The sequence below is a fragment of the Taeniopygia guttata genome, chromosome 5 (assembly GCF_048771995.1).
Source record: "Taeniopygia guttata chromosome 5, bTaeGut7.mat, whole genome shotgun sequence".
In the NCBI taxonomy this organism is placed as follows: domain Eukaryota; kingdom Metazoa; phylum Chordata; class Aves; order Passeriformes; family Estrildidae; genus Taeniopygia; species Taeniopygia guttata.
In genome coordinates, this window is record NC_133030.1 from 29,705,295 (window position 1) to 29,723,262 (window position 17,968).

The 17,968-nt window shown below is 36.7% G+C and overlaps 1 protein-coding gene and 2 long non-coding RNA genes across 7 annotated transcripts in view; 2 read left to right on the top strand and 1 right to left on the bottom strand.

Annotated features, from left to right (window-relative positions):
• Positions 1-19: 19 nt before the first annotated feature.
• On the top strand, positions 20-3,806 carry LOC115495508 (uncharacterized). 2 transcript variants are annotated; one of them, XR_005980647.2, is made up of 2 exons: positions 20-155; positions 1,609-3,806. It is a non-coding gene; the product is annotated as an uncharacterized lncRNA (long non-coding RNA). The 2 variants fall into 2 exon arrangements; XR_012056331.1 differs by having other exon boundaries at positions 44-224.
• Positions 2,874-17,968, bottom strand: part of RBM25 (RNA binding motif protein 25) — a 32,752-nt gene continuing 17,657 nt past the window's right edge. For 3 of the 4 annotated variants that reach the window (XM_002200397.7, XM_030274379.4, XM_030274378.4), the window contains 12 exons: positions 16,767-16,820; positions 16,434-16,517; positions 12,620-12,897; positions 11,603-11,813; positions 11,213-11,302; positions 9,544-9,617; positions 8,671-8,821; positions 8,003-8,327; positions 6,767-7,041; positions 6,221-6,319; positions 5,484-5,531; positions 2,874-4,441 (listed from right to left, as the gene is read on the bottom strand). In XM_002200397.7, coding sequence (XP_002200433.2) covers positions 4,349-4,441; positions 5,484-5,531; positions 6,221-6,319; positions 6,767-7,041; positions 8,003-8,327; positions 8,671-8,821; positions 9,544-9,617; positions 11,213-11,302; positions 11,603-11,813; positions 12,620-12,897; positions 16,434-16,517; positions 16,767-16,820 — 1,782 coding nt within the window. In that variant the 3' untranslated portion in view covers positions 2,874-4,348. The remainder of the gene's footprint in view (positions 4,442-5,483; positions 5,532-6,220; positions 6,320-6,766; positions 7,042-8,002; positions 8,328-8,670; positions 8,822-9,543; positions 9,618-11,212; positions 11,303-11,602; positions 11,814-12,619; positions 12,898-16,433; positions 16,518-16,766; positions 16,821-17,968) is intronic. The other variant, XM_012574199.5, reaches the window with a different exon arrangement.
• Positions 7,036-8,006, top strand: LOC115495509 (uncharacterized). The gene is made up of 2 exons (XR_003960743.4): positions 7,036-7,171; positions 7,819-8,006. It is a non-coding gene; the product is annotated as an uncharacterized lncRNA (long non-coding RNA).

Below are 17,968 nucleotides of genomic sequence, written 5' to 3' on the forward strand. Positions count from 1 at the left end.
CTCTGCCGTCAGCAGGTGCCGAAACCGAGAAACGCGGGTGGGAAGCGAAGAAAGGCCGCGGCTGGGAGAGGCTGGCTGCATAGCCGAGTGAACACTCGCCGAGACCAGCCGCGAGGAATCGTGCAAAGAAAATGCAGCTTGACCTTTTTAACCTGGTACCAGATAGGGGTTTTATGAGAAAATACACTTCTCGGCTCTTTTGAATACCAGTCATACATATGCCAGTAAGCCTGTTTTAAAATGGTCCCACAAAAAAGGTGTTAAGAAAGTAACCTAAAGGGAAATTTATATTTCAAAACGAAAACAGTATTAAAAGTCAACATGGTTATTTTTTCAAGAAGCCTCTAAGTAGACCTGTGACTGGTTAGTCGAAAAAACAAAAAAGTCAATTCTAAATTTGAAACTTACCTTGCTATCCATATATGAAGCATCATCCACAATTCCTTTTCAAGTGCATAATCAATTGGGTTAGTAACATATAGCAAATGCTATGATACATATAACCACTCGGAGTATAAAAAACGTAAAATCTGAGGGGCCGCGCAATTCTGCATGTTTACAACAGTATTGTATTTTAGTATTTAACTACACTACAGGAAAATCTATGGTAAAATTAAGTAGGACAGACTATTGCACCTAAAAGATTTGATGTAGGCATTGCAATACAAATACTGACTTTCAATAGCTCACAGAAATATGAAATGCATTTAAAAGAAGCCATTTTTAGACTGAAAGTGATGTCTAACCAGTAATAAAACTACTTGTAATTTAAAAGGAAGAAACAGCCAAACAAAAAACTCAACCAGCCAAACACGGGCATACAGCTGTACCAAACTATTTTCTATTATTAGTATCCGTTTGATCTATGATGAAATGTCTATTAAACAATACTTTATACTGCTCACACTGCATGACTGTGTACTAGGTTTTAATTCTGTACTCAATGTTCCTACACCAGATAAGGTACAGAATATGAACAAGTATGACTCAATTGTAATATAAAATCCAACAGCTTGCAGTTTTCAGTGTATCCACTTTCCAAAATACTTCTCATGCGAGCATCTATCTAGCAACCCTGTTTAATAAGAACATGAAAAATCTAATTCCCTCTCAGTAATAGGAAAGCATAAGACACAGGAATTCAGTAAGAAGCTAAACTCGCTGTTTAGGGCCTTTCCCCTGCCCACATTTAGAGCCATTACCATCTAGCCAGATAATTATTTTTAGTACAACTTCCTGCCTAAAGAGAATGAAGGAAATAGCCAAGATTAGAAAGACCATATCAGCAGGTGAGCAAGTTAAATACTCTAAGAACAAAATAAGACTCTCACCAACTTAAAAGAGAATACAAAAATATATATTTTTTTGTAATGGGTCTTGCTTGCTCCTTGTTTCCCATTTCTTTTCAGTGCATATTAAGGAAGAAAAATGATACTTTAGATTTTGTATTGACATATTCCAAAGACTGAATGGCAGTTACACAAAATGATTATCAGGAGAATAAGAGCATGTGTTATGTCAACTTTTAAAGCCCTATTCCACTGTAAGGTCCAGATAAATAAGTATATCCAGTTCTGTTGTGTAATTACTGGTCTATTTTCATTACAGTGTGTGGAACTTCTGGAGCAACTTTCCCTCATGGTATGGATTGTACTATGGCATGATGCACTGAGTACCTGGTGGCAACATCTCTACTCCTGTATCCCATTCTGAGCACACTCTTGGTCTGTGTCTAATGTAACACAGAGTGTGTATTAAATCATACATCCAGACAGTGAAGTGTGGTAATACTGGCAAAAAGGCTTTTTCTACCCCAGATTTTCCAAATTTATCTTGAAATAATTCTGTTACCACATGTTAAAGGTTAACAAGCAGAAGTTACTTTCTACACTAAGAACCTCACCAGTACATAACTTGTGTTATACTCCCCAGCAACACTGACACAAAATCACTGAGACATAAGAACAAAGCTTTCAGTAAGAGGTAAAAGAAGTGACTTTATACTTGCATTCTGAAAGAGGAAAAGCTGATAAGCCAAACCAGAGTTTGTCTAGTGAACATTTTCTTCTTCCACTACTGAAAAAAACCTGAACTTCCACAAAACTGATTTTTTGATATCACGATTCTATATACTTATTTACCTAGATATTTAACACTCCAGGTTAGAGTTTACATGTCTTTCTCATCCAAGCACCTTCAGTCTCCTTAGGAGAGTACAAGCTTATGTCCATTGCACACACAGCTTTAGTTTAGGGCAGCAATAAACTGAAGTTTCACAATTTGAGCGTTCTCTGGAGAATCCAGATGAGGATGTTGGGCAATCTGTCACACAGTGGCATTACAATGCATTTGTCAAATTTGATTTAACTACTACTCATGAGAGAATGCCATTTACCAGGTCAAAAGGCACTCATGAAGTTCACTCTCCCTCGTCTCTGTATTTGCTACAAACAGAGCAAGCTTTGAATTTATTTAGAATTTGAAAACTTTTTGGTAAATGATGCAGAACTTTATAGATAGAACAGGGAAGTAATTTCATAGGGTTGCAACCATCAAGTTGCAGAAAAAAATAGGAAGATTGCAACATGTAAGCATGCAAACCAAAACATTCTCACGCAAACTCACAACATGAAAGTAACATCTGAGCATGACACTTCAAGTTAAAAAAAAAAAATTTGGTGATGTGTAGTGTAGTATCACAGGGATGAGAAAGAACATACTGGGATCACATCTAAATTTGCAGGCTGCTAGTCACCTGATATAAGCAGGAGGTAGTTTTAAACTCCCCCCACCCCCCCATTTGGGAACACTTGATTCAGTTAAGTGTTAAATACAATTGCATGCTGCATAAGACTCCAAAAGAATATCAACCCTTAAATCAAATATATACATTTTTAATATCTGAAATATTTACATGGTGGAACCTATACACGATCCCAATTGTTAAGAACAGTGTTTTCAAGTGTCCTCTCCAGATACAAAGACTAGTAACTCAAGGTCACAGTTATGTTTTCTGAACAGGTCAACCTGTATCCTTCAGTTAAATACAATACAGAGATACTGGAACACCTTTACTTAATCTGTTTGCTATTAAGAATTTTGTTTCAAAAATTAAAAATAACTTTGAGACCGTTTGCTCCCTGGAACACAGTCCTCCTGCAATCAAAACAGCTCACAGCACATTATAGATTTGACTTCTTACCCAGGTATGAGATAAAAAAAATGCAGTTTACAGTACATGTCATCATTTATACCATATCAGTCTATTTATAAAAAAAAACCCATACAAACAAGGCAGGAAAATATTACCCTCTTTTTGTGGACAACAGACTGTGTACAGTAGAAAACAAAAGTCAGGGCTAGTTTAACAGTATGGATAAAAACAAGATTTCAGCTTTGTTTGAAAACTTATGTTTTAGTTTACATGGTTTGTTTTTTTATTATTTTTTTAAGAGACGGTTGCATCCAAACAGGGCTTTTTGTTTTGTTTCTAAATACTAAAAAAAAAAGTTTTAAAAAATAGTTTCTTCTTTAAAAAGCCATCTGATTATTTTGGAGAAAGAAGAGATAGTAGGTAGGGCTAAAATGAAACTGAGCAGAAGAGAAAACCAAAAACCATCACATAGCACTTACTGAATTTAGGTCCTGCTCTTGTTTTAACTGAGCAAATAAAAATTTTCCTGTGATTTGCACTTTCTGGGAAAGAAGCAGAGCATCTGCAAGAGATTAGGTTCCCAGCTTCATTAGTAACTCTTAACAGGCAACAAAATACCAAGAGTACTACTGGTTCACATTAGAAAGAGAAGTTTGAAGGAACTCCTTTTTCAGTCAGATGAAGAGATCAAATTAACACACAAAGCTGTTCTGTGAAAACAGCTCAAGATGCTTATTTTTAAATTGTATTTTGATCATTTCTTAAATAAAAAAGGGGAAGTATGCTCCCAAAAAAAACACTGATAAACTTGCAGTAAAATCCTTTGTCTTCATCTGTAACTGATATAGTTCCACATTAAGTGCAAATGTTTTGCAAAACGGGATTTTTTTTCTTAATATTTACAAGAATCAGAGTAACATAACAAAATTACCAAATAGCATGTACAGTAGCTGCAGCTTATAAAACATACCGGTAATTGTACCTCATGTATTATAAAGAGAACCAATGCAGGATTTGATAACTAATTGAGAAGGGTAAAAGGGCCTCAGAGCAGAGGACAAAAAAATTCACATTTTCTACATAAAAAAATACAGGTCTCAAGTCTCTGAGAACAGAGAGAATTCAAAGTCTCTGAACAATGGGAGAAAAAAAAGCCCAAAATTGACATGGAACCCTAGAAGCAAGGACAGTGCTTTATTTCACTAGGCCAATCTTCTTTGCTTCTGTCTCATATATCAACAACCTCCACATTTTGACTATGAAAACTTCAGCTTCTTCATCTAGTACCTGTAGGAAATACACATTTTATAGATTATTTTTTAGGTTATGCATTCCAGTTATAAAGACTAATTGTAGATACATCAGAAGAAAATGGACATAGCATACTACAAGTCTTTGAGAGAGGGACCGAATGAAAATCTGGCAAGTTTGTCTGTCCAGCATCAGTGACTTGACCAGGCTCTTAACTACACACTTGTATAAGGCAGCTGTTGAGCGCTTAGAAGTACCAGTAAGCTAGTATCCAAAAGTGGCTTGGGAAGAGGCAGAAAAATGGCAGGCTTGGAAACAATGTAAGAACAGGACATCTTCCCTTAAATTAACTCCTAATGTGATATCTTCACTTAAATTTACTCCTAATCTCTGTTCATTTTCATTTGAACTTTCTTGAATATTTGTTAAATAAATGCTCAATGGATTCCTCTTCCCTGAACTTATTAGCTAGGCTTTTCTTGAATCTGTACAAACTTTTAGTGTAGACAGCATCTCTCTGAAGTTCCCCAAGTCACCTACTAGTCACACCAAAAACAATCTATCTATACATGCATTTCCTACCAACTTTGCCTCCAAGTTTCCTTACAGGAAGAGAGTGGATTAGTTTTTATTCACTTTCAGTGTACGAAAACGTGGTAGAACAGTAGCATTATTTCATACTGTTTGTCTCTTCCAAAACTAAGCAAAAAAGAGCTTTTACTTTTCTACAGAAAATCGCCTTTTGCTCATTAATTAGGAAAAGACCCACTAAACCACTAATAAAAATCTATTAATAAGAATTAGAAGGAATAAAAGTTTTTTATTTCTGATACAGCTCTGTTATTGTTGATTATTAGGGACAAAAATTTTTGTTCCATATTTCTGAGTACTGAGAAGTTCTGAAGAGGGGTCAGTAATTACCTAGCTGCTGTAACTGCAAAATAATGCCTGTGCTAGCATGTTGTGCTTAATCATATCTAACACATGTTTTCTGTTATGGACTTTTGCTATTTTGCATAATTGACTTTTAGCTTCAGTAAAATGTAGAAAGTATATCAGTTACAGAATTTCTGCTTACCATGGCAACATCATCCAGTATGCTCTGAGGTGAGCTGTGAGCCATAACCTGGAAGAAACAAGTGTTTTTAGACTGAAAGCTTAAACTAAACCCTATATACAGTTTTTGGACAAAATCCAGCTATGTCCAAGGAATTTGAAAGCTCTACAGGTGCAAGAAGTATTTGCAGTTTATCAGGTTCCAGTAATAGCCATAGCAAAAACTAGTATTAAACTGCATCAGAATCGATCATAGTGAGTACTAGTTTATGGCAAATTATTGAGGAGTAAGTTCCAGGAAGCTCCAGAGATTCACAGGTCCTGTATTTGCTGGCTATTCTTATATCTCCAATTATGTTTTCTAAATTTAAAGAGAGCTTCTCTTCAACAATAAGATGCTAATGGAAGACAAAGGCAAAATTCTCCCTGTATCACTCCTAACTGGATTTCTCATCTACCTGTTAAGTATTTAATTTTTTTCCCCAGAACCAAGTAAGTTATCTTTCAATACCATAGAGTTCCACTTATTACATACATACACACACCTGTATATAATGTAAGCATGGCAAATATTCAACTTTTGCTTTTGACTTTCTGCTAATCAACGGTGTCACAAAACTCTCAGGACTTGCTTTGCCTCTCATATGGTAGCCCAAAGATAAACCAAGACAAGCCATTATAAACATGAGTACAGGAGTCACTGCTGCATTTTAGATAGGGAGCAAAGCCCTAATTTCAGAGAAAGCTGAAGATACAAACCTTAGAGCAAACAAAGTCTACTAGCGTGGCTTCTTCCTCACCAATATATTCTATTATTTTCTTGTTAATCCATGGTCTAATTCGACGTTCCATTAGTGTCTGGAAAAAAAAAAAAACACAAAACCAAAATAAATAATTACCTAAAATATCACTCTGTTGCAACAATTACCCAGTAGGCATCTAGAAGACTCAAACAGCTATTTAGCAGAAGATACATTTTGCTATCAATGATATCAACCCTTAGAGATTTGGCATCTACAAGTATTTTGAGATCCACTCAAACGTGTTTTTACAGTGTCTTTTTTCCTCCTTCCATAAAACTACTTGATAATTTGTAGTGGCAATTCAGGAGAAATCAAACAAAAATAAGTAGGCATACTTCAGAATAAGGATTATGTACGAACAATAAATAGAGGACTCAAGTCTGACTCCACTAAATGATGATCTCCAATCCACTGGGATCCCAGTAACCTTGCTTTTCTATTCAACTATAATGTTTACTTGGAAAAATTAAGCCTTTTTAAATGGTTAAATGAATGAACTTACCGAATCCACAATTGACCAGTCAAGAGGATAAGCAAAGAGCTCTGGTTTTGCTGTGGGTATCTTCTCAATGAGACTCTTAATGTGCTTGCGCTTTTCTTCTGTATTGACACTGCCTTTGATATTGCTTTTATCTTCTTCTCCATAATCCAGGGGAACAAGTTTCCTTTTCCGGGGCACATCGTCGCTATCTTCATCATCAAATTTATTGAAAACACTATCCACAGCAAGTTTCTTCCTTTTTACAGCATTGGGCTGATTAGGACTGTTACAGGCACCTACAATCCAAAAGGCAGAGTAACATACTCATCAACTGCAACTGAAACTGTTGTATGCTACATAAACATCTATGAATGCCTGGCATTGGCTTTTAATCTCTCAAATTCTGTTACAAAAGTGGCAAAAGAGGTAAAGATTTTTAATGGAGTTTGTTCAAGATTGATCTGTTTGAAAACTAGGGTCTTCTTTCTCTGCCCTGAAACCAATTAGCACTCCCTGTGACGGAAGACTATAGTTGAGGCCCAACCTTAGCAAAGGTAGAGCACACAGTGAAAGCCTGCAACACGTAAGAAATGCATTCAATCAGCCTAATACCACACAGTCTCTCATCATTCAAGATACAACACAGTGTGAGTTTAAAGTGCAGCCCAGCATAACTTAAACAAAACAGTAAATAAAAACCACACAAACCTTCGGGAATACAAATGTTCTTAGTTCTGCTGCTCAGAATTGATTTTTTTAAAACAGCAGGAAATTGCAACAGTACAAAGGAACTCTAGGCTCAAATTTCACTCACAACTGTCATCAGTTCATTGTGATATTCTTAAAGGGAGAAAAAAAAATCTACTTTTTTTTCTTCAAAAGGGTTTTAAGTAAACATAAGAATTACCTAGGTCTTAAATTTAACACATGCTTACACAAATGAAAAGTAGCAATAAGTTTAAAGAGATGTTTACAGATATATTAAGGTGAAAATAACCAATCCCAGCTCAGAACATTCCTACAAAAATTAGCCCTTGAACATGCCTAAATTTCCTTCCTTTTTTGCCCTCAAGGTTTTGGATGAAGAGAACTCTATAAAGTCTATCTTCTGGATAGGTCAACACAAGCATCTGGATAACAACTACTTGATATAAATACACCAAACCATACCACTTATTTGGAAAACCATGTGGCTACTCAGCTTGACCATTTTTATTTTGATCCCATATGGAATATTGAAATAAAATGTAAACTTGCCCAATTTGAGGCTGAGTCCTATTTTGGGTCGATGCTCCTCCAGTTGTTGTTGTTCAGGTGAATTTTCATGAGGGATAATAATGCCACAGGGAGATTCATCACCAGGTGTGTTAGGAGTTGCGTTTCCACTAGCTGAAGAAACAGATGGAGCAGAACTGATGGGTCGTAAAGTTGGTTTAAGGCAGGGCTTTTGTTCAGGCTCCTCCTCCTCTTCCTCTGGCTCTTCTCTTTTTTCTTCTTTTTCTGCCTTGTCTTCCTCTTCCTCCTCAGATTCTGGCTCTTGTTTTATTTGTGGCTGCCTACGCCGCTCAGCCTCCTGCTCCATCTACAATGAAACAGGCAATTAGCAAAAATAGAAGCTCTCTCAAAACCAGCACTGTTTGAAAAGAATCTAAAGATCCTTCTCCTTGTTAGTCAAGAAAAATACATGTAACTACTGGCATTCTTGTAAGGAATACTGATTAATTCAAATTTGTTTTCAAACTCTCTAAAATCTGGATGTTGATCTGGAAAGTTTTTTTTTTCCATTTTTCCTACTGCCTATCTGGACTTCTTTACAAGAAAAAGTGAATAGAGAAAAGAGTAAATATCAGATCTCTTACACAATTTTGCTCAATACAACCAGAATACAAAGGACTCATTTTCCTCTCAGACCAACAGCAACTCACCCTCTGGAGTTCTGCATCTGGATCTGGATGTCCTTCGGCCAGAAGACGCTGCCTAATTTCTTCTAATTCTTCCTTTTCCCTTTTCCTGTCTCGTTCATCTGCTTCCATCTCTTTCTCCCTGTCTCTTAGCCTCTTCTGAAGAGCACTACCCCTATAAAAGATACATATTTTTTATTGAGAGAACATTTCAATGAGGGCCTTGTACCACAATACAAGAAAAACTTCATGCAGGTATATCCCCCACTAAACGCAAATAAGATTCCCAAGAGCACATGGCATCCTCTGTATTTGTAACACTAGAATCTCAAGATACCAATTCTCAACCATACTGTACAGAATCTACCCCATCACATTAAACAGAAGTAGAGAATGTGGCTGCTGATCTCCTTAGAGAAAGAATTAAATTTTATAGGTTTTTGGCCAGAACCACTTCTGCTATATTAGTTTTATGCAAACATTAGTTAGTCCCATGCTGAAGGATGTTCCCAATAATTCACATTAACAAGCTTGTTCTTCATATTATTTATATGAAGCTTCTTTGCAGTGAATTATTTAGAGGCATGCTTATTCCCTTCTCCCTGCTCCCAGCACCTTATTTTGATATTACATTGACCTCTGCCCCTGCCTCACAAAAATAAAGTGATAGGAATGAGCAGCTACTCCCAAGCATTAACCAGTAGAAGTAAGAAGTTTTCCTTTTCCCTCTGTTCACTTATCAAATGACACAAAAAAAATTAGGTAATTATTGCAACATTAACCTTACATTATCATATCACCAGTCAAATAGAAACTCCATAAGCCTCTGCCAACAAATCCCATAATTGTGTTTAAATTAACAATGGGCATCTTTTTGTTAGGAATACAAGGACATACCTGTAGTATTTTGGATCGTCTCTGTCATCATCATAATCTTCTAAGAATTCTTTCAACCGTTTGGCTTCCTTTGCCTGCCAGGAATCGAAACTTAAATAATGATTTCTGGTTTCCTTTCCAGGAGTTTAAAATTTATTAATGTTATTAGCAAGTTAATTGTAGATCTACTCTGCTTTAAACTAAAAATACAGACTTTTCCAAACAGAAAATGGAAAAGTTTTGGTATTGTGTCCAGAGGGTCCACTGGTATTGTGTCACTGATCTGTGCATATATATATACATATATATACATACACACATACACGCCCACCCACATATATATATTTATTTGGTTTATTTTGTTTTAAATTACAGATGAAGTGGATCAAAAGTTCCTTTTCTCCAAATCCTTTAAGCCTGTTACTGAGTATTTTAACATGGCAGCCTAAATGTATTTTATCATACTGCTTTGTTTCAAGAGCTTTTTTAAGACAGACATGCACAGAAACAAATCTCATGGCTGCTCCTAGGATAAGCACCCTCCTGTTGTGGTACTGAAATAAAGCATGTGGCACTCATGTACAGGCTTATGTGGTACTAATGTACAAGCCTAACACTGTAGGGGGTGAGGGAGAAAGAGAGGAGACACTTTCTCCCCCTCTGATAAAAGAGGTAAAAGCCCCAGTTCTTTAACGTAAATTAAATTAGGACCTTCTAACATGTATTTAAGCAATAACCTTAAACCAACAACAATATATTTCTGTGCTAATAACTTTGAGAAACAAATTACGATTATGGTTGTAATTTCAGCACAAAATGAAACACTGTTTTCTACAACTGCCATCCACAGCCAACATCCAGGATTTGGAATGGAAAACATCATTGAGTCAATTTCAAACATTTTTTTTCCCCTTCATGTATTTAGAGGGAACACCTGGATTCCACATGAAACAATATATTTCATAATCCTCTTTCCCCTGTGTGTTTCTTTGCATATACAGCTTTGAAGAAATTTCTAACCCATTCTCTACTCTCTCAACATCTTCTCTCCTTCTTTGGGAATCTATGAAGTGAAATAGCACCCCTAAAACTTAAAATAACTTCTTTATGCTTTAACACAAAATGATATTACAGAATTATCTATCTGCCCAAGGTGTTTTTTCCAACAAAGCTTCCAAGTGTTACATTGGTAACTGTGATAATTTCACAACTAATGAACTAAGGACAGGCGTTTATCAAGTGTGTAGATACATTAAAGAATATTGTATCATATCTCATAAAAGGTTTAGGCACATGAGCAGGTTGGAAGTTAAAGAAACAGGTCTAGTTCTACCTGCATGACATAGAACACACAGTAGGTTTTGTCACAAATCTGACACAAGTTACAGACGTAATAGTAAGCGATGATCAGACCACAGTATTCTGCAGCTGCCTACTTCTCACTCTTCTGCCTTCACAAGGCCAAACCACTAGGTTTTGTTTTTCAGATGTTAAATATTACTCCCACTTACTAGACATCTTCTGTTTCAAGTCTATTAACTGGGAATTTTTTAGGTATAAAAACATATATGGCCTTTATACAAAATGAGAGCTCCATTACTGTCCGTAAACATAACAGTAGAAAATTCCATTCTAAATGGGACCAGGAGAACAAGGAAGGGGAAATTACATGTCAAACGATAAGTCTTACCATTTCCCGTCTTCTTTCTTCTTCCCTCTCAGCCTCTTTTTCATATTCTCGACTTTTTTTTCGTTCTCTGATTTCCCAGTTTTTAAGACGCTGCAACAGAAGAAAATACACTTCAATCCTCAAGAACATTAAGAATAGCAGTATTACAAAGTTAGTTTGGATTGTTGTTTAAAATAATTGTACTATAAATAATTTGCATAATTTTAATTCAAAACGTCCGAATAAAAAGTCTGTTTTGACAGTGACTTACATATTCTACTCTAGCTCATGTACTCAAAGGATAAAAAACATATTTAGGAAAGAGAGAATGATGCATTTTATACTAGAGGATTTATTATCAACTCTCAGAAACTTCTTTTTATTTAAAGAACCTTAAAAATTCCAACTTACCTCTTGATATGCAGCTTCCTTTTCACGCAGTTTCCTCTCCAGTTTTCGTCGTTCGTAGGCATCTTCTTCATCTTCTTCTCGGTCTCTCTTCTTATCCTTTTCCCTCTCTCTTTCTCGCTCTCGTTCCCGTTCTCTTTCCCGTTCCCTCTCGCGTTCTCGTTCTCTTTCCCTCTCGCGTTCTCGTTCTCTTTCCCTGTCTCTGCTTTTTTCTCTGAAGGAAGAAAAATCCCCAAAGTTCATTAGACAGCCTTCCTCTCCTTTCAAATGATTAATAGTGATTTAAAGGTTATTTTCCTTCTGTAGCTGTAGAAGATGATTAGCTGGTATAGAAATGGGCATAAGATCAATACTTACTGATGGGCATTCAAAAACCCACAAAAAGTAGTTGTTTGAACATTAACCATTAAATAGCAATATCTACAGAAACTAAACATTAAGCATATGGCCATTTCTTATGAGACTGTGTTAGCAGTTCTCCACAGCGCAAACCACCAGAAATGAAGGGTATCCTTAACAAATCTTTGATGTTTATGTGGCTTACAGACAATTTTAACACTTCTGACAAGATGATTTAATGTGAAAGCAGCACTTGAAATATGACATGATTAATTACAGCTGGAAAGAGTAATCCCCTTGCTCTTACCAAAAAAAATCCCACAATCCAAATAAAATCCTCCAAAATCCAATCAAGAAGCCCACCATGTAACAAAGGAAATGGTAACACCTGCTTAAGCTAAGAAATACCACAAACATAAAATAACCTTTAGCAGGAACAAAGCTAATAATGAAAAATAGGAGATACTTGAGATATAACCAGTATACTTAAATCATAACTGGAGAGTTGCTTACTGCATATTGCAGTTTTTATATTCTTGTACTGTGGGGCAAATCAAGTACTCTCCCAGTCTGGATTTCCTGCTGTTACTCTGATCTTCCACAAGGATCGTTCTCTTGAATGGCAGCAGATTTACTGAACTATATACATTTAGTAAACAGCCCTAGAAAAAGTGCATTTACCTTGATCTGCTCCGATCCTTGCGATCTGAACTCCTTTCACGATCTCTGTCACGGTCTCTGTCTCGTTCGCGGTCTCTGTCTCGGTCCTTAGTTCGGTCACGGTCCCTATCTCTCTCCCGTTCACGCTCCCGTTCCTTCTCCTTCTCTCGTTCACGTTCCCTCTCTCTTTCACGCTCCCTCCTTTCTCGTTCACGCTCCCGTTCCCTTTCTCTTTCTCTGCGTTCTTTTTCAATTTCCTGTCTTTCTTTCTCCTTTTTGCCTTTTTCCTCCTCCAGTTTCTAAAAACCAACAAGAGAACTTTCATAGTTAATTTTGTAGTTACACAAACTGGATATTCCCGACGCAACACACAAGGCTGGTAATGGAAATACCAAAACCGCCACTAATTTTTAAGTATTAAATAGGGTTTGGTGGGTATTTTTTGGAACTTCTAAGTATGAAATCAAAATGCAGCAATCACAAGACTAAGTTTCGTGCAAAAGCACAGATCTACACAGACCAGCAATCTCCAACCTTAGCAGAGTAGGGCTGGCCTTCTATTATGAGCTGACTAAACTGCACATTCAGTGTGCACTACCAGTCATGACTCAGGTGGGACTCAAATTCCACTGGCCCCACAAGCCAGTTGGGTACAACTAAAGTGAACTTCCAGAATTAACTCTGTTCAATTAGGAAAATATATTTCAGTGGAATGCTTACTGGGACAGTAAGTTGTTTCCCAAAAAGTCTTGGCACACCACAACCATCTTAAATGAAAACTTGGGTAAAGAAATATATCCACTTACACACGGTGCATGTGGTTTAACAGTGAAGAAAACTGTCACTTTCCCCTTTTCCCTCCCTAAAAAGTTCTAAGTGTTCATTGGTAAGAATGGGATTCTGCAGAATGGAATCTTAACTTCCACCACTGCAAGATGGAGACAGTTAAAAAAAGGTTGGAAATAGCTCTTTTGAAACACAGAAACTAAAGGTTACCTGCTACAGTTTTACTAAAAATTGTACAAAAGTGCCACTTTTTTCATATAGAAACAGTTCTTATTATCAGAATTCCTATAAGACAATAGAAAATACATCAACAGAATGATAGATAAATCCATCCTTGGAAGCAATTGTTATGTGTTCACTTACAGATGCTGTGCTAGGACATGGACCGCCAACACTGGATTAACCTTGCCTATTAGCTATGTTTCTGGGAGGAAGAGCAAGTACACGTTCACAAATATACCAAATAACAACCAAATATACCAAATTTAAACCTGATGGATGCAAGAACACCATTTTTTGAACAAATATTGAGCAGAATAAACAGGTTTATCCCCTTTGGCTCCACGTTTACCAACACTGAAATGAAATTAAAAACTGGAACAATGAAACAGCATTTTCTCTGGTTTGTGGGTTTTTTTGTTCTTTTCTTTTAAACAAAGTATTTAAGACAACTTTAAAAAGCAATCTTACCTGATTAGTGTTCTTCTGCCATAGGCACAGGGACCAGAGAACCGACAAAGGATTACAGAAATAAAGCTAATTCACTAGTGATTAATGTATCCCGTGAAACTATGCTGCATTGATAACACAATACAGGCAAACCCATGTTGGATACATTGAAATCACAAAGGAAAAAGGCACTAAAAATGGTAGGAAACTGATGTGGGGGGAAAAAAAAAACTTAGATCCTATAATACACATTGGGCTGAAAAACTTATTTCTAATGACTGTATTATCTAGGAGCTTTACAGTGTTAAACCTCAGTAGGGTCAAATGTTAAACTAGGCTGTCAACTTTTAAAAACAACTTACCTCAAATTTCATATACTTTTAAAGAAAGTTTACATACTGAAGTGGTTGATACTTACAGGTTATCTTAGATGTTCCAATAGAAATTTCTTTAGTTGTACTCCTGCTTTTTCACCACTCTCAAAAACGTGATTTATGGTGAGATTTCTCAAGAGAGTGGGTTTCTTTCTTTTATTAAAAATATATTCACAGAAGTGCAAATACACATGCACAAATTCTGTTATATTCTTAAGTCCACTTCCTTAAAATCCAATTGAAAAAATAACTGGTGTATTTTATAATGAAAATCTGACCTCAGTCAACTTCTGTAAACCTAAATAGAAGGATCGGACAGGGTAATGGGATGGGAACAGTATCAGATAAACTGAAGTAATGAACAGAAATGAACAGGTAGAAGAATTATAAATCTTACCTTGAGCTCTCTTCAGACTCGTCCGTGCTGTAAATGGACGCCCCCTGCAATGCTGATACCCTGACAGTCTCTCGTTATTGTTTATAAACTCATACCAAAAACATGCAAAGGTTCACTGTGCTCACTAGCCCGCTGCTAAGGATTCAACAGCCCCTTTTAAACATGTCCAATATACACAATGACTACTTCCAGTTGATTTTTAATGTTAAGAAATCCAAAATAGCCCCCCAAAAATACAAATCAAGGGCAGTGAAATGCCCAACAGCTTCTGAAACAGTGAAGCTTGATTTTTTTGTTTTGTTTGCAATTTTAAAAAAGCATTACTTGTTTGCATTTTAGTATCAGTGACAACTTGGGGCTTGGAGTTGAACATAATTCTACTGAAGTTTCACCACTAACCAGTTTCACATTCAATTGCTGAGCTTCTTCAGTTGACTTTTTCTAGATTTTTTTCCCCTCAGGTTCTATCTTGCAAAACTTTAGTCAAGAGAAAAACTGAAAACATGTACATACATTAACATGTAGTCACCTGTGTTCATATTGATACGGTTGCATGAAAACATGGTACCATCCCCAGTGACTGCATGTGGTAAAGCTGAACAACATGGGCATGTTTCACCTTGCTGTATCTTCAACATTTTCTTTACTGTTGATTTGGGGGTATTTTGAAAGAAAAGTGTGTGCTCAAAAGAGCAGCTTGTTGATACTTCCCTAGGCCAAGGACCATTCCAATCTTGTTGGGGAAAAATCAATACCAACTTTAGGCTAAACATTAAAATAAGAACATCACATGCATAGCTGTGCTCTCCGATCCGCAAGTATCACTTTCCAAAGCAGAAACATTCACATTTGCACTAGCATTAGTGGAAACTTCTGTAAGTGGGGACCCTGGGGTGGGACTTGATGTGCACAAACATTTCCAAGCCAGTTACCCCTTTGCATATTTTTCTGAGGGGGCATCCATAAGTATAATAAAAAACAGAAACTCATACTTACATCCTATTCCATGTTACTTTCCAAGCTGTGAGTTTCATCTTGCATTAGTCACCATATGATCTCTATCATAATGGTGGGGGTCAATGAATAGATTAGCTTTATGGGAATTTACAGTTCTTCCATGCATCTAAAGTTTGGTAAGTCTGGTAACCACTGACCTAGTTTTAATCTTCCCCCACTCTTAACTTAGAACTATTAAAATAAAAGACTTTAATTTAATTCACGTTTCATCTCTTCAAAATCTTGGATAATGTTACAAATCTACCTAGAGAAAACACTCAAGTGTATGTCTTATACTGAAGCCCCGTTTAGCCTTCACCTATAAATATCTTGACTTAATGTATGTGTAGCAACTTAAGCTGCCTTTATTCATGCTGAAGTAAGAAGACTGAAAAATACTCAGTAGCAATCAAAGTCTTAGCATAAAGATGTCATGGGCCACTTTAACGTGGCAACTGTCTTTTTCTGACTTGTAAAGAACTATATGTATATTAAACCTAATACAAACATAGTTTTAAGTGATATTGCAATGTACTGCTAAATTTTATAATAGTGTTTTTTTTGGATTTTGAAAAAGCCTAATTTGTATCAAGTGCAAAAACAAGAATACTACCTTGTGTGTGTCTCTGAATTTACTGATCTCTCTTGATATCAGGTCTCTTTTGTCTTCCTCCATTTCTATAGCATTTATATCCTCCTAAAAAACAAGGGGGACAGGAGTAAAAGCATTAACAGCCATCTGTACAGACACAGGAGAACAAGAGAAAAGCTGAAGGTTAGAAGTTTTCAACCAGTCTTGCAAGAGATAAATAAAGTCCTTCTGCAGTACCAAACCTGACAGTCTGATGTTAATGAGTGGAAAAAAAAAAATCAGATGGACAAGAGTCACAAATCTGGCAACTAGCAGTAAACATAGTCATTGTCAAAGCCTACAATGTAAACGAACCTTGGTGATGAGTGGATAAGGTATCAGTGGGGCCACTGGAAATCTGCGGAAAATCTGCGGAAAAATCCACGGAGATTTTTTTTTTTAAAAATTGATTGCACACTACTCTGAAAAACAATGTTTTGTATGTTTGTACTACAAAGCAATATTGTATTGCTGTGATCTCATTTCTTTGACTCAACAAAGTTACAGAAGAACCTCGCTAATTCTCCCTTTGCTGAACTACTTAAAAACACATAGTGACGTCTCATGTTAGTAAGACTTCACTGAATTACAAGTGTACTACAGGATATTAGTATGCTATGGTAGCATCAGAAACAAGGCTAAGCTACACTTGCGAAAACAAATAAGTATATTTGCAGTGGGTATGTCTTGATTTTATTTACTCGCTAATTCGCAAAATTTGGTAGATTGCACCTGCTCTTATAGTTAGTGCGAATTAGCGAGGTTCCCCGTGCTTGAAATTGAAAACCAGATTCCACTCACTCTCAGCTTCCCGCACACATTTTCAATTCCCCCACAGCAGTCATGCCTTCACCCAGAAGAACTAACAGCCTCTGCTGCTAACACCAGCGGGAGTCATCACCACACCAAGCCCTTCGGGGACAACAGCCCCAAAGCTGGTGAGATTCCACACCCCTCCCTCACCGCCCCCACAATATATCTGCATCCACCTTCCCTTTCCCCCCCCACCCTCAATAGTCTTTCTCTCCCCTCTCTTTTATGGACAAGAGAACAAGCTAGTACCATCTCTTCACTCCCACCTCTATCCACACAGGCCAAAGATGGCAACTTCCAAGTTTCTTGTCCTCCTTCCCAGTATGGGAAGGATGATGGGCTGCAATACGCAGCCACAAGTGCTGCGTATTTTAAAAGAGCTCATTTGGCTACTTGACTGGCTCAGATTAGTAAAGTTCTACACAACACAGAGCTAAGAGAATATCGCTCTGTCACAGGGACATACCCAGCACCCAGCTCTTCATGCCTGCAAAGGTCTCTTACAATGTTTAACTACCTGGCATTATTCATGGCCATATATATGTATATTTACCCACAGAACAATACACATTGTAACAGTGATTTTAACAAAAAATACAGCTGATAGCATTAGACAGTGACTCATTTGCAAATTGTCATCAAAGAAAACATCTTCTCCCAAAGGGAGGGAGAAGAAAGAAAAACAAATTCTCAGCTCAGCACTT